The sequence below is a fragment of the Cariama cristata genome, unplaced genomic scaffold (genome assembly GCF_000690535.1).
Source record: "Cariama cristata isolate BGI_N322 unplaced genomic scaffold, ASM69053v1 scaffold1910, whole genome shotgun sequence".
NCBI lineage: Eukaryota > Metazoa > Chordata > Aves > Cariamiformes > Cariamidae > Cariama > Cariama cristata.
This window is the reverse complement of record NW_009593866.1, coordinates 28,729-44,543: the sequence shown is the minus strand read 5'-3', so window position 1 is coordinate 44,543 and position 15,815 is coordinate 28,729. Positions and strand designations below refer to the sequence as shown.

At 44.9% G+C, this 15,815-nt stretch overlaps 1 protein-coding gene across 1 annotated transcript in view; it reads left to right on the top strand.

Moving 5' to 3' along the window:
• PRKCH (protein kinase C, eta) overlaps positions 1-15,815 on the top strand; it is a gene marked incomplete at both ends in the record, with an annotated part of 58,470 nt that overhangs the window by 16,294 nt on the left and 26,361 nt on the right. Inside the window, one exon of the mRNA XM_009695780.1 lies at positions 11,741-11,804. Within this exon, the coding sequence (XP_009694082.1) occupies positions 11,741-11,804 (64 nt within the window). The remainder of the gene's footprint in view (positions 1-11,740; positions 11,805-15,815) is intronic.

Sequence of the window (15,815 nt, the reverse complement as noted above, 5' to 3'; positions counted from 1 at the left end):
TTAAAATCTTATGTTTTGTCAGAAATATTGCTAATAACTTGATTTTGCATGTAAATTAATTCATTGTGATAATGACAGGGGTGGTGGTGGTGATAGTGATGTGTATCCCCCCCACAACGCACTTAGTGCAAGGCTTTATAGCCACTGAAAAGAATGATGGGTTCTGGTGCTGTGGAGCAATTGATTGACTCTTTTTGACGTCTGAACCGCTTTTGCAGTCCAGGCATGCATCGCTTTCATGGGTACTTAAGAGTCTTCCTTGCAGTTTTTCAAGGCAGCGTGCCTGCCGTGCAGTGTGCTACGTCGGGCTTTTGAAGACCACAAGCACTGTTTCTAGCTCTGCCATCCCCATATTTTGCCTTCCTTGTCTGTAAAATTGATGGTGTAAGGTTTCCTCAGCACCCCAAGGGGCTTTGCGGTCTTTGGTTGCAAAGGTGGAGAAGCGTATGATCTCGTATATGCCGCTCCTTTCGTATGTCACGTTGCCTTTAGGAGAGGTACGGGAACACCGCTGTAGGAATGTGATACCAGCGTTGCAACAAGGGGATGGCAGCCTGTGTGGGAAGCTTCCCTGGGTGAAAGCAAGCACTGTGGGCCTACCTGGTGTGGAGGTTCCCTTAGCCCTACCGTCCATGTTTTGGGGTTCTAGCTGTCCCCAGTGTAGTGCTACAGCAGCTGTAGGAGTCAGACTGAGATAGGTGGGCGATGATCAGGACAGATAACTGTTGGCCTCTCATACAGCACATAAAACATTTGCCAACTGAACAGCGTAGTGTTGGGTATTGCAAGGTCCTCTACTAGGTACAGATGTTTTCAGTGCTTGGTGTTGAGGGGAAGAAGAGGGTGGGTGCCTGCGAATCAAGCCCTCTGCAGAGTTTTTGGTTTGCGTTTGAATCCCTCTATCACAGAACTTGCCGTCAAGCTGCAGGCATCAAGGTGCTTATTGCATGTCACTCCGGGATCCTTTTTTAAATTTTGCAGCACCCACTAGTAGTGATCAAGCACCATAAATAGCTGGACTCTTCCAGCAGATTGCCTTTTGCTTTACCACCAGGACTTAACTTCTAACTCTTATTAAAAAGATGGGCTTTGATTCTTCAAAAGTGAGTCTCTGACAGAAATGGTTGGAGTAGCAGAAAGTTGTGACCTTTCCCCTTTCTGCCTGGGGTGTTGAGAAATTTGATGGATTATGTCTGAAGGACTAATGGGTTTTAATGGTTCGTGATCTCATCAGCTGTGGCCTGGTTTTAGAAAGAAGAAAGAGCTATTGGACAAAAATGGAAAAGCAGCAGTACACCAAATGAATTATATGTAGTAGGAAGATATTTTAGAAATAGTGACACACCTAATGGAGACTCGAATGAGAAGAATTTCACAGAAGTCTAAGATAATGCAATAAAACCTATGAATAGCCGGAAAATATTTTCCAGCACTGAATAGTGAAGAACAACACAAGTATGTAAATGAGCAAGGTGCTAGGGAGACAACTGCAGAGGGGCTCTTTGCAGGGTATTGCAACTGGTTTTGGAGTCCACAATTCCTTGGGTTGGATCCATGAACGGGATGTTGAGGGCCCTGTCACACCTTGTACAACTCAGTGGATTTCCCCCAAGTTACCCAGCGCTCTCCTGCCGTGGCTGTGCGGTGACGATCCTTGGGCGACCAACAAGAGTGCCTTGAACACAGAACCTCAGACCACGATGCAGACTTTACTGCTTAATGTAAAGTCGTGAATGATTCATAAGCCTGCCTAGGTTTGTTCATAATGTAAATTAAAACTGCTGGTGAATGCCGTGCCTTGGAAGGCTTTTCTTCAAGACCAAGAGCATCATTATTGCTTCTCTGCCCAATCTTTTTGTTCCTCCTTTTGTATTTCCACCTGGTGCCTGTTCTGTTCCTCTCTGGGCAAAACCCAGGTCTCTGATGTGTGTTGGCTGGTGCATGGGCTACCTGGGCTCGCTCCATCGCTAGCATTCACCTGCCCTTTTCATGTCGGGAGACATTGCATCAGTGCTAAGCTCATCTATGTCAGTGTTTTACTTTGAGGAGACTCGGCTCACCAACTCATTGCTATGGCCCTTGGAGCGTTTCCAAATGGGAAGTGCTAGTGACTTGCCTGCTTGGCACCCGTCAGTGATTTCTTTCTTTATTACTGTAAACAGCAAAACTGGCACAACTTCCTGGGTTTTCTGCCAAGTAATATTGAGTTAATATATGTGATGGAAAATACGTTTGTTGATCATCTCCAGAACTTGGGAGATGGAAAATGGCATTTCCTGTGTTGTGTACTTGGTGAGAGACCTAAAATCTGAACTGTCAGCATCATCCCTTTGCAACTCATGTGTCCCGAGTGTAATAGGTAAAGTGGTGTCCCAAGGCTCTATAGGTGTTGCAAGACATTTGTTTTGTTGGTAATTACTGGTTGTTGAGGTTTATTGACCTGTTGTTACTGTTCATTGAATAGAAGATTTTGTTTGTTTGCTTGTTTGTCAAAGCTCCTAAGTGCTCTTCAGAGCAGAGACCCTGTCCCATTTTCAGTCTCTTTTACTTGCAATTGCATATATAAGTGTTTGCAGGCAGATTTCCATACGTTGCATATGCAAAGCTGGTAGCCTGATGCCAGCTACTGAATGTGTGCGTGGCTGTATTTGCTGTAATTGTGTTCAAACAGCTGAAAATGAATCCCTGCATTTGCCATCCTTTAATTTAGTGGTCCTGTATTGATGTTCGTATCTGCCTGTTAGGAAATGAAAGAAATATATGATTTTCCCCCTCCATATGTTAAAAAAAAGAGTAGAAATAGCTGTAGGAGGAAAACAAGAGGAGTTGGGAGGAAAATCCAGTGATGGACTGGAGACGGTGGTATTTGGCATGGTGTTACAAAGCAAGATGTACGTTTAACAATTTGTGTGCAGCAGAGCTAAAGCTCTGCTCGTACGTGCATGTGCTAGGGAAAGGCAGAATGCGTCCTGCCCACGCGATTTTGGTTTCACATGGGCTGTGGTCATACGGGCTGTGGGAGGGAGCCGGGGGAGGTGGCACGAAGGTGCTGAGCGGCCCCCCCGGGAAGTGGTGTCCTGCCCCGGCTCTCTGCGGTCAGCTGGGCTGCAGGGGCTGTTCAGGGAGGCTCAGAGCAGCCTTTGCTCACTGCCTGACATCTCCAGTCACTAGAGCAAATGAGACACCGTTTGTTGGCCAGGCAGGAAAGCAGAGCGAAGTCGCCTGCGACTTGATATCTCCCAGGTGGGAGGTTGGTCCGTTCCCCAAGGCTTCAATCCAAAAGGGGAGACCTTGGCCTTCCAGAGCAGCTCCCAGTAGAGCTGCTCCACCAGCTGCCCCCATCTCGCTGTGCAGGAGCTCCCCGGCAGCGGCAGCTCGCTGCAGAAGCCGTGTAGGACAGGAAGGCATGTGCCGCAGCGTGGCTGCTCCCCGGCAATCGCAGAGCCCCTGCGGTAAGCTCAGGCTGTGTGCATCGCTTCGAGAGCTGCTGACAGCGAGCTGGCAGGAGGGTGTGAGACCACTTTCCTCCCCTGACCCACTGGGGACGGGATGGGGAGGGTTGTCAACAAACCGCTCTGTTGAATCGAGAGGGGAAAGAAAGCTCTGAGACAGGAGTTTCAGTGCCTGCTTTGCTGTTTGTGGGCAGTTTGTAGGGTTGTCCCATGCTTGGCATGTTCTGTGCCCTCAAAAATTGGACCCTAGGGTCAGGTCATCTTTCATGTTTTCTTCTCAGCCCGTTTACCACCCAACACTTACCTTGGGGTTGCAGATGAAAGCCCTCCTCTGTTGTGGACTCCAGTGTGTGCGTGGGACTCTTAGACTTTCCCCTGTCACCCATTTCATTTTGAGTTTCACTTAAATTTCTGAAGGAGTGGGTTTTTGCTCAATGATGGTACTGTTGGGGTCGATGTCTGGTCTTCAAGAAACTTCAGTACTGTGGGACTGATAAACAGGCAATTGGATTCCCTCCCCTTGCCATATAACTTGGGAAAAAGAGATCGGAAACCCCTCCAGAGAGTAGTTGTTGTTTTTCTTTAAAAATATAAGGAGAATAAAAATAGAATAGTCCCAGAACCAACTGTGTATGCCTCTCCCTCTTTTTAACTTTATAACCCTACAATTTTTTTCATATATACTAAGGAGCAGCCACCTGCAACTATTACTCATAAATTATTCATTGTTTTAGAGGTGGGATTTCTCAAAAGCGATATAAATTGGTGTAACTCCAATAGGAGCAAGCTTTGGCTCCTGCTTTTGAAATTTTTTTTTTGTTTGTTTTAAATTTGAAACCTTCTTTTTTGCCTATATTTTATTTGTAGCCCTTCAAGCAGATTTTCTTGGCGGGAATTTTCAAGGGGTAGATAAATCTTCTTGCAGCCCTTGCTCTTCCTACCTGAGCAAATCTCTTGTTGAGGTGGGTAATCTCTTGGATGAAACCAGACTAAAATTGATTAAAGACTCCAGGATTGGCTGAGGGTTATTAGTTATGCATGATTGTTTGTGGCTTGTGCACAGCTTATAATTACGCAGCTTGACTGAAAACAAAAGTAGTATTTTAAACAGCTGTCCTGGAACGAAAAATGAGAATGACAATATTACAGTAATAGCTGGAATAACTGGTTATAGGAGTTACAAGAGAGACTAACTTTCCACCCATTTGTGGATTTACCTCCAGAGTGTTAAACGTACGGCAGCAATAGTTGTTGGGAAGGCTGCTTTTTCCCCCTGAAACTTTGATAGTTACAGTCACTTGCAGGAGGCAGAAGTTTTGAGCCTTGGTCCCTTACCATGGGGTGGCCAGGCTGACCCCCAAGGGACCAGGTATCATCTCTAGGTCTAATTGTGCATCTACTGTAGCTGGAATCAGTGAGCTGCGAGGGCTTTGGTGCTCATTGAATTCCGCACAGTGCGTGGACCTACCGATTAGAGGTGGGACCGACAGCCTTTCTGCAGCGCTGTGTCACCCTCTGCTCACTCTTTGTTTTGAGACCTGGCATCAAAATTAAATCTCAGTGGGAGTAAGGAGATGCTGCTGTTTGGCAGAACCAGGTTCAAAGCTCGAATGGAACATGAGTGGGATCACTGCTGTTCACCAAGTGGCATCTCCTAGGGCCTCCCCTGCACAGAGCTCGCCGTGGGTTGCTGAGAAAATGTCCATGCCTGCCCTTGGCACCTGCAGTAGAAATTACTGCCCTAAGAACTTGCCACACTTTGCAGGAACGAGAAGATATTTGCCCCCCCCCCCCCCCTTTTTTTTTTTTCCTTTTTTCCCAGGTACACTGATTTGAATCTTAAAAATTGCATGCAGTGCATTTGTAGGAAAAATACTTTAATCTGTTGGTCTGGAAATGCAAAATCCCCTTTGTACTAGAGAACCCTAAGGATTTTTTCAAAGGTGCTTGGCTTGATAGACAGATGTCTGTCAGCCTCAAAACGTACAAGAGGGACGGACTGATTAATCCAGACACTGTGTATTTGGCTGAGAAAGTTGCTACTTGACCTGTCCAACAAAGGCATGCTCAGGTGGAGGTGCTACCTTATTAAAATACAGAAAGATCTGACATTCCATAAGCATGATCTGGTAGGAGTTTAAACAAGAAAAATTGAAAGAAATAACTAGAGGCATGTGAAAAACCAGCTTTAGCCTAACCCAGACTTTCAGCTCTCTTGACTGAACAGAGCCTTGGGAATTGCCTCTACAAATGACTGATTATATATGCAGTTCTGTTAATTAAATTTAAAAATTGTGTAGGAAGTCAAAAGATATAGCTACTTGTTTAATTAAGTTAATTAAGTCCCCAGGTAGCTTTTATATTTGCTTTATTCACTGCAAGTGTCTGGCTTGTTCTGTTTTTGAAGCCACGTCAGCATTGACACGGCTTAGAAAAAGGTTGTACTTTTGGGATGCTTACTAATTGTGCCTGTGGGGAAGAAAGGATGGAGCAGCAATGGGAGAAAGGATGTTCTGGGCTCCAGGGTAGAAGCAGTCATCTTTTGTGTCTGATTCAAAGACAGTAAAAAGATTCCCACTGATTTCAGTGTACTTTAGATCAGGCTTCCCGGACTGCATTACCTGTTGTGGGGAAGAGAGGGGAAAAAAAAAAATAATCTTCTAAACTTGTGTTTGCGAGAATTAATGCTCATGCCAGATGCAGTGTTGAAGATGTCTCTTCATCCTGGAGGTCCACCTCTTCTCCATTTTGGAGAACAAGCGACTCGCAGGCAGCCACCCTTCAGATCTGCCTCTTCCCATCCGCGGCAAGTTTTTCGGCGAGGCATGCCAGGCGCTCTCAGAGGCTGACTGACTATACCTGCTCTTCGAGTTCAGTGGATGCTTCAGCTGGGTGTTGATATGTTGCCTGAGAGATTACCCTCCTTCTGAGTTTGTTTTCCAAACCTCTTCCATTGATGAATCACGCATGACCAGTTTTTATTATATGTATGAAGGCATATGATTAAGGAGCCCTGTTTTGGTCTCCCTGCATCTGTTCCCTGGTTCGCTCCCGAACTAGCTTTTTCTTTTTGTGACGCAGAGAAGGGGAGTAAATAACACCTGCCTAGTTGCCGGGAACGATGTTAGTACAGTCCTTTTCTGGAGAAGGTGTGCGAGGTGGTTGACTGGGGCCCCTCCTTATGGGAAACCGATCCCTTGCAGCTCCCTTTGAAGTCATGCGGAGCTGCGTGATCTCGGCAAGTTCAGGCATGGGGCACCGTGCGAGTGGTTTGAATTAGGAGTGGAGTCCTCCTCGGTCCTGGGTTCGACCTCCTCGCCAAAGTGTTACATCTCACAATAGAAGCGTAATGAAACTGCGACTGAACTCATCAGTCCTTACCTGCTCGTTTCCAGCTCACTTGCCAAAATCCTCCAGCGCTTGTTTTCTCTTAAGTTACAGCGGTGAGGTTCAACAGAAGTTAAAGTGTATGCTTAGCTCTGGGCCAAAATCCTGTGGTGTTCTCACAGATACAACAGTTGATCTTATCCACCCTTTGTGCTATGGAGGAACGTCCTGTCTTCCATTTCCTTGAACTAGAAGAGAGCAGCGATTGGAGGCTTTACTACACTAATAAGTACACTTTCCTCTCTCAGTTAGCTAAAACTTGGCCAAGTCACCTCTAAAACAGCCAGAAAGTTGATGTTTTCCCTCCCAGTTGTTCTCTGGGGAACCAGGCTGAGGATGAAAGTGCCAGAGGGAGGGGATTACAGTTTACAGCTATGCGTGCCGATGGTGTGATGCTGCACACCACCAGTTTAGTTTGATTTGTTCGGAGATCAGTGTACCTCATAGCATGTGCAATATCATGCATGCATAAAAATTCAGACTTCTCCTTCACTTCTCCCAATACAGCAGGACTTTCCCATTGCAGTGTATCTCCTGCTCTAATGCTAAACCTTCTGGGCAGAATTCTGTGATTCCCTAAAAGAAGTTATTCTGTGCCAAATAGATCTTGGCATTAGGAAGCTTTTTTTGCTGTACTTATTGCTCTTTGAATATTTTGTCAAATGCATACAGATGGTTATGTTCCTGTATCACTTATCTCCTGTATAATGATGTAGGAGTTTCCCCATAGCATGATCTGTGCTGCCTTCAGGCTGTTGAGTTTCTTTGAGCCTCTCTTGCTTTCTCTGAGAAAGAAGATCAGCATCAGCTGCATTGTTGACCCAAACTGATTGCACGATCTGCTTTGGACTTTAATAATTCTTTCAAGAGTAATACTGTGGCCACTGCTTCTCTGTAAAAACATATTTTTTTTTGCCTTTAAGCAACCACAGTCAATGCTGGGAAGAAAAGGAAGAAAAGTGAGAAACAAAAGTTGGCATATGCATGGTACTTGTGTTACACCCGTGCTGCTGTTGTGAGGCTGGATCCCGAGGGTGTTCGTTGATGCTGGGAGGTACCGGCATCGCCGGAGCTTTGCCAGCGCGCAGTCAGGGCCTGGGCTGCCAGCCATCACCGGATAGGGTTACCCCTTCCATGGCTGGAGGGCCAGTCCTTTGGCAGCTGCTTTCTTTTGAAGTGCTCAAATCTTATTAAATAACAGAGTATAGTGAGAAGTCCTCTCAGTCTGTGAAAGTAGGTGCTAGCGATAGAAGTTCTTTAGTGACTGAAGAGAGTGAAGGAGGACTTTTATTAGGAGTTCCTCCTTTTGGGGAAGAAGTAGGGTACCACATTCCTCGTTTGTGGGCAGCTGGTTTCAGATGGTTATGGGCATATTTCTGCGTGCCCAAAATGTGGCTGCTGTTGCTTGCTGTGTTGCTAAAGCTATCCCCAAGCATGCGCTGTTTCGGTAGCCGCACCGCAAAGCGTGAAGGCAGTAATGAAGGTGTAAAGCAGAGGCAGGAATATGGGGAACTGTGTGCAAGGATGGCTGCGGTTAGCCCCGGAGCCCAGGCTTTAGCAAGCTGCTTGCTGTGCACGCCAACTCATTGTGTGAGCATCCGTCTGGCTGCACGGGCATCGTGGGTTGTGGTCCAGCAAGTGTGAGGAGCTCACAGGAGTTAACTGCCACCAGCACGAGGCCCCTCCGTGTTGTGTGGCCGTGGGACGGGGGGTCCGTGCGATGGTGAAAGGAAGCATGTCCCGTCAGGTGGGTGTTGCTGTCCGGGAGCTACTTGCTTGTCTGATCATGGGCAGGCTCATGGGAGGGCAGGTCTGTGGTCAGACATTTTCCTTTCAGTTTTCTAGGTCAGAACTAATTTTCTGTTTCAGGCACTTTCCATGTACCTGGGAGTTGATCTCACGTATTACGTTGGCTGCTATTTGGCTGATCATCTTTAAAGAAGATCACAGCAGGTCCAAAAGCCAAACTTTTATCAGTGGTCTATTAATTTTAATTAATTTCATTGTATCTTATCTTTTGTTGTTGCTGTCAATGTGAGACCAAAGGGACTATTAAGACTATTTGGTTAAATCTCTTGTATAAGACAAGATTTCACCATCGGTCCTTCATCCAGCTGGATGCTGGTGTGCTGAAGATGTTCTGCTTTTGCAACTCCTGGCATGCTGGGACTTCAGTCCTCATTTTGGAGCCTTTGAGCTGTAATGTTTCGTTAGATCACGATAATGCGTGCCATGAAAAGATCTTGAGTGCAGCTAGACCCTCTTTATTGAGATCTGCGCTATAGTATGAGCATGGCGGATTAGTCAGTGTAGGGTCTTCACAGGTCTTTAATCTTGGAGTCTGGAGAGGAGAGAGATTGTTTTATAACTCTTGTAAATCTTCCTGCTATGACTTTCAAAATGATTTTGTTTCTGTTTTGTGAGACTGTGATACCCTAGGCAGGGGAATCCCATTTGCACAGATGGAGAACAAGGTGCGTTACAGAGTTTGGGTCAATTTTTGTTTACGCACTGTGTCGAAGGTGGATGATGCTTTCGTGGCATCTCCTGGTCTCAGCCCAGCTGCATGTGTATTGACAAACCTTTGCTTTTAAGACTAAACAAGGAGTGCAGGGTTTGCTCCGTATCCCACTGGAGACCATGTATGTTAGAAGGGAGGAAGGGGTCTTTGTGAATGTGAAAGCAGGAGTCTGATGTATTGCTATCTACGCAGACTGGCAGAAAAAATTATATGAACAAAAGAAGATTTTGGAAACCTAAGCAACTAAGGATTTTCCCATAAAATCTGAAATCTTGATATCCCATAAATCAATTTGGATGAGTGTATATGTATATATATTATAGATATTATGTATTTTTGAAAGAACCACTTCTTTACAAAGCTGCATGTCTCCTCGGTGAACTGAAATTTAGGCAAAAATGGTGCATGGTATCGCTGGAGTTGAAGTTCCCTGTTAATGGAGACAGAGGGCTGTTCAAACACAGCTTCCTAAAGCCAGTGTACTAAGCAGCCCAAGCGAACATGAAAATTAATATTGAGTCAAAGCTAAATATTTAATTTAAATTTTCGCTGTGAGGTTGTTGTTTCTTTGTTGTTTTTTTTAAAGGAGAAAATATGATGTCCATAAAATCAACATTTTGATAGGATTTTCGCAAGCACTTCTAGCTTCCCTGTTTTGTATCCCATTGATAGAGATGTCTCACTTCTGGACTGTAGCTGGAGTCGTGTAAATAGGATGTTCTCTCATTGTTTTTTTTTTTTTTAAAATATTGGCTCAGCTCATCTTAACAAATTCCTCAAAACAATTTTTCTACTTCAGCAACAAATTTTAGGCTAGGGAAATGTATATCTTCCCCCAGAAGATTGTTTTCTCTTGCCTTGTGTTAGCGAAGCCACCGTTAGCATCCCCAACAGTAGAGGTGCCAGCAGAAAGCACTGCTCTACCTTAACACTGCAGAGTCAGCCCAGCTTGGACACCTTTCCCCCCCCCTTACAGCCACGCAGATACTTTCTGTCCATTTGTAGCATGACTGTTTGGCTCCTCCCTTAGATATATAGAGTTCAACTTTCTCTTTTGCCTATATCTTAATGTTATTCCCTTAAAAGGACCGGTTGGTGCATGGCAGGGTTGTGCATGCCATGGGCAAATGCTGTCTCGATTAGTGGTGGTCCCACTGTTGCTCTGGGAACTTAGGCTTATAGTTAGAGGTTTATTTGAATGATGTGATATGTGTTAATACTGGAGAGGAATCAAAGTATTGGCAGGATACATCGTGTGTTACCCAAGATAAAAGAAGGAGCCTGCACTCATCTTCCTTTCTTGCAGGACCAGGAAATATTTTTCTACTCCGCAGTGCCTACTGAGATGTATTAAATTCTGCACATCTCCATGATGAAACTTGGTGCTGCTGACGTAGAAGACTTGCTTCTATTTCTGCCAGACCAAGGAACGGTGACTTTATGAGAGCAGAGGGGGTTTGAACGACCATGTTTAGTCATTCCTCCAGGGAGCTCTCTTCTCAGAATTTCTGTTCTGCACAGATTATTGATACCCACAAGGTGTGAAGCTCCTCTTTGCTAATTTCAACCTTGCAATTTGGGGGTGTATGGGGAGTGCCTTTTTCTTTTTTTCTTTTCTTTTTTTAAAGTGAGATTTCTGTGTGACAACCTGACTCAAACTTCTTCTTAGCTGTGAGTTTTACTAAAAACTAGCTGATGAACAAAAAACCAAAAGGAAAACCTTAATTAAAAATGTAACTAAAAATGAAAAAGCAACTAACCAAAAAATAAATACCTTCTTTCAAGGACAGGTTGACCGACACTGTCATTGAGTCTCTGATCCCTAAAATTATATTCTGTATCTCTCTCTAATTTAGATTAAATGACAACAGGTTCTCAAGTAACAACACTAACAGTTTCCTGTTTTCTATGGTTTAAGACCAAAAAAGGTGATTTATGTAAGAAACTAGAGTTTACCCCAGGACTCATGGTATTTTGAGAGACTGACATAGTTTCAATGGGATGAGAAATAATAGGGAGAAAATAGGCACATAATTCACTGAACAGATGCACAAGGATCTTTTCAAAAAACTGTGCATGTTTAATGTTAGTCCTTGCTGCTGCTTCTTTTTCCCTCCCATTGAATCTGTATTTCCTGTAGCAAAGCTGAGATTATTCAACATTCGAGGCTCCATAAAAAATAAGGAACTTGATTCCTTCTTTTTCCTAGAAGTGCTGAAAAATTTGAGTGATGGATGCTTGATATTTTTTTTTTTGTAAAATTAAGGGTGTGCATGAGAATATATATAGATCTTCAAATATTATCAAATGTTTGCAGGATTTGTCATGCAAAATCCTGCCTTGAAAAAACAATCTTCTAATGTTACCTTTACTTTTTCAGGTGGATTTGGAGCCAGAAGGCAAAGTGTTTGTTGTCATAACTCTTACAGGCAACTTCACAGAAGGTAAGGGAATTATTTTGGCTTGTTTCCATTAAGAGCTGGACTCTGGTGTATATTCTTGCCATCAGTGACCAAGCAGTATGTAAGCAAATGGCATTCATCACACGGGCCATGTGCTCTTGCACACCAGCGATTTCTTGAGTGACGGGGGAAATCTGGAAGAGGCTGTTCGGAGCAGCTCATGCTGTGTGTGCCTTCTGCTGTGCTGTTGCTCTGATCTTGGACCCACCAATTCACGCTTGATCTGGTTTATTTATCTGAAGTTGTCCTTCAAACAGATTGGTTTTGTCACCCATACTTTTCACCTGGGTGCCTCTTGAAGGGCAAGCAAAGGAACATGTAGGGCATGTTTAAAACAGAACATGTTTAAACATCTGGATGATTTTTATTCCATAATGATTCCTATCTACTTCACATGCATTTCTGTTTCCCGAGTTCACTTTGCGCAGGAAACTGAGAAGTTTTTAGTGTGACAGCTGCCATGGAAAAGTATCTGGGCAGATTTTTTTTTCTATAACTGTATTTTATAGCGTGATGTTTTCAATTTCTGTTGTTTATTGTGATACTAGCTATGACCATGGATGTGAGCTGTGCTGGAGGAACCCAGGAAATCTGGGATGGGGCACAGAAAAAACATATCTTCTTCAGACCTGCATCATGGTTCTTGTTTTAGCTGCGGCTTCAAACTGCATTTCTTGGAGGGTGTTTTCTGTACAGAAGCCAAGAAATAAGGCAGGATCTGCTCCAGTAGCTGTTACCTGCAGCCTGGGGGAGCCATTTTTTTTAATGCTTTCTCTTGTTCTGCCCCAGAAACTGATTGCTTGGCATGAAGGCTGTGCTGGGGGCTGCAGCACAGGCAGCCCACCCTACCCTGCTCTGTCTTGGATGCGAGGAGGGTGCGAGCTGGAGCAGTGCTTGCTTCAGGGGTTATGGGGGAACTCTGCTCTCCTGCCTGGCAGTTCCCCTAGCTCCCACCTTGTGCTAGGTACCCAGGCCTGTCAATGCCCCTGCCTTTGTTTTTCAAATGCAGGTTTGGATGCAAACTTGTGCTTTACTTGGATGCTTTTGGGGAGCTGTCTCCCTCTTGCTGAGCTGGCAGCCTGAGTTGTGCTGAGGCCTGGGCAGCTGCTTGATAGGGAGCTGCTGCGTCAGAGGAGCTGGTGAAGCTTTTGGTTTTCGAGTGGTTTATACCCCAGGACTGCTCTGCTCCTGACAGGATGGCTGTGGCCTTTGAGAGCATTTGAGCTGATTACAGAAGTGATCAGCTGAGCCACCCCTGAGGGCCCAGCAAGGGTTTGCAGGGAGCCGGTGTCCTCCTCCACAGCAGCACCCTGAGCCCTGTGGCGTGGGAGCAGTGGCAGGGTTTGCAGACATCCTTCCCTGTGTGCAGCTGGGGCTGCTCTTACTTCTCGGGACCGGGACCATGGGCAGGGGATAATGCCACTTGCAGAAGGTATGTTCAAAGGGAGACATGAACAGAAAGCCTGGCTTTGACTCCTAAGGAAATGTGTACTCTTGGAGTGATCAAGAAGACAAGGAGTATCACACCCTGGCACTGTAGCAGGGTGGAGAGGACCAGAATTCCTTTTTCCAGAGAAGTTCACTTAGCATGTAAAGCTGGACAGGCCACGTAGCATCAGTACAGCTTTCAGTTCTTTATCTGTCAAGTAGGAATGCATGTTTTTCTCTGCCCACGTGTCAACTTTGGGGTCTGGGAACTGCTCTTGCCTTTATGCCTACATAAAATGTTAACGGATCATTTACCCTTTCTCCTCTAGGGAGGTGCTCCCTACAACCATGCTTTGACAGAAGGGCATGAAGATTGCTCTTTCAAGTCAATTTTGGGAAAAGCTTTCTATTTGCACTGTCCCTGTTCTCTGGTTACAAAGGTGTGCTAGGGAGGCCTGGAGGACCCTTTTGCAGGTCCAGAGGTCATGGCTCTTAGGGGTGGAGAGGACATTAGAAATTGGCTTTAATTGCCTATGACAGAACTGATGATGGAAAGAGGGAAGAAACTAGAGGACTTCTACTGACTTGCATCCCAGTTTGGATCCACATGCAAGCGTGTTATTCCTGGCCATTTAAAGCAGAGTTGGGCAAGGATGATTGGCTTGAGTGTAAAACCAGAGTGTCCTTCAAACTTGTGCTGGTGGTGAAACTGTTAAGGCATGTTGCTAACAAGGTCTCAAAGAAGAGAGAGGGAGAACTCAAATGTTTGTACAGCTACTGCTTTCTGAGGAAAATGGGAAATCTTGGAAATAGTTTACTTCTCTTTCCTCAGTTGTTATTGAGGATGTGTGGATTTACAGAACAGGAAGATCAAATACAGCTCTTCGGGGTTTTCTTGGCTGGTTAGTCCCATGTGTGGTCACATTTAGAGTTTCTGAGAATAGACATAATCCAGGGCAAGCCTGATTGCAGATACTGACTTCTCCCAGTCACTGGATAGTGGAGGCATCCATCAGGGAGGAGTTTCCTTCTGAAAAATGGTGAGATCTCTTTTATAACATAATGTTTTATTCTATTTTTCTCTCTTCTTTGCTGGAGATGTGGAGGCTTAGAATTGTACTTGAGATTTAAGTTTTTTGGAAAGAAGCCTGAGAATAACTCACAACTTGAAAGCACAAAAAGTGGCTTCCCACTTGTTTGCCCTAATGTGGAGGGGCAGCTGCTACCACATCCTTCCTGCTAGTTATGGCTAACATGGCAGAGACTGCTTGAAGGCTGTGTGTGTCTATGGGTACACAGAGAACCCAACAATTAGTTCACATTAAATCCCACCAGGATAACACGTAAACCCACATGGAGTTTCAAGCAATATGATGTTTAAGACTTTTGATCTTTTTCTTGTGACTTATGGATGGTTAGGTGTGTAATTCCAGTGCATTTCCTGAGCTGCAAGGGATCAAGCAATGGTGATGTGGTGCTGCAAAAAAAGCCAGACCCCAGCAGGTAAAAACAGCAACATGGTGGTGTCCATAGACCGACTCTTCAAGCCGCTCATATGCTTTTTTTGGCAGCTCTTGCCTCACTGCTTTCAATAGACCATGGGCACAGAAGGATAACATAATGGAGTCAGTCTGAACCATGGGGAGCATCTTTGAAAAGCTTCTGAGAGCTCCTCTGAGCAAAGGTGGAGGGTCAGTGCCTACTGCTGGTCCTCACACTGCAAACATGTCATTCCTCTCGGGGAGGTTTTGTGCCAGGCTAGCTGTTTTTTTTATGGAAATAGCCAAATTCAGAGTCTCAGCCACCATCATCTAACTCCAGTAAAGTAAAAGCCCTAAAAGTGGCTGGAGGGAAGAAAAAAAGGCAAAAAAACCCCAACAAACAAACAAACAAGACTGGGATGTTAGGTCCACCTGAGACTGTATTGTTTTGTTGTCCTAGAAAGCTTACCCAAAATAGACAGTCCCAGTGGTGTTGGCAGCTTGTACTTTCTTTAGCTTTGGGAGTGGTTGGGGTTTTTTTTTTATTTGATCCAAAGTTCTTTTGACCAAAAGTTTAATTTGGTTTTACTTACCTATGGTGGGGATGGAGGAGAAGGGTGGCACTCCTGCGAGGGACGCAGTGTGTCTGGCAGAAGCATTCGTGTACCATCTGATTGAGGGCAGTATAGAAAATGTACAACTGGAAAGAGGTTAGTCCTTTGTAGGTTCCCATATGGCTCTTCTGTCCGTCAGTGTTAACCTGCTCTTTTGAGGCAGGGAAATATGCCTGTTTCACGTGTTAAAAATACATATAATTTTTCAGGAAGAGAAAGGAATGGAGCAACAGGAAGCAAGGGAGGTCTAGTGAAATTATCCCTGCCTATCTTTATTTTCTCTGCTGTATGTATTTGTTGCTGTGCTAAGCTGTATCTGATTATATTAACTCCCCTCATTCAGCTGAAATTTCCTGTGTAAAGCGACCAGTGCAAAAATAAAATGAAATTCTCCTTATATTGGGAGGAGATTACCTCTCCAAGCATGACTGTGTCTCTGCAGGCCATTCTGGGTCCCCATGGCCCCGGCA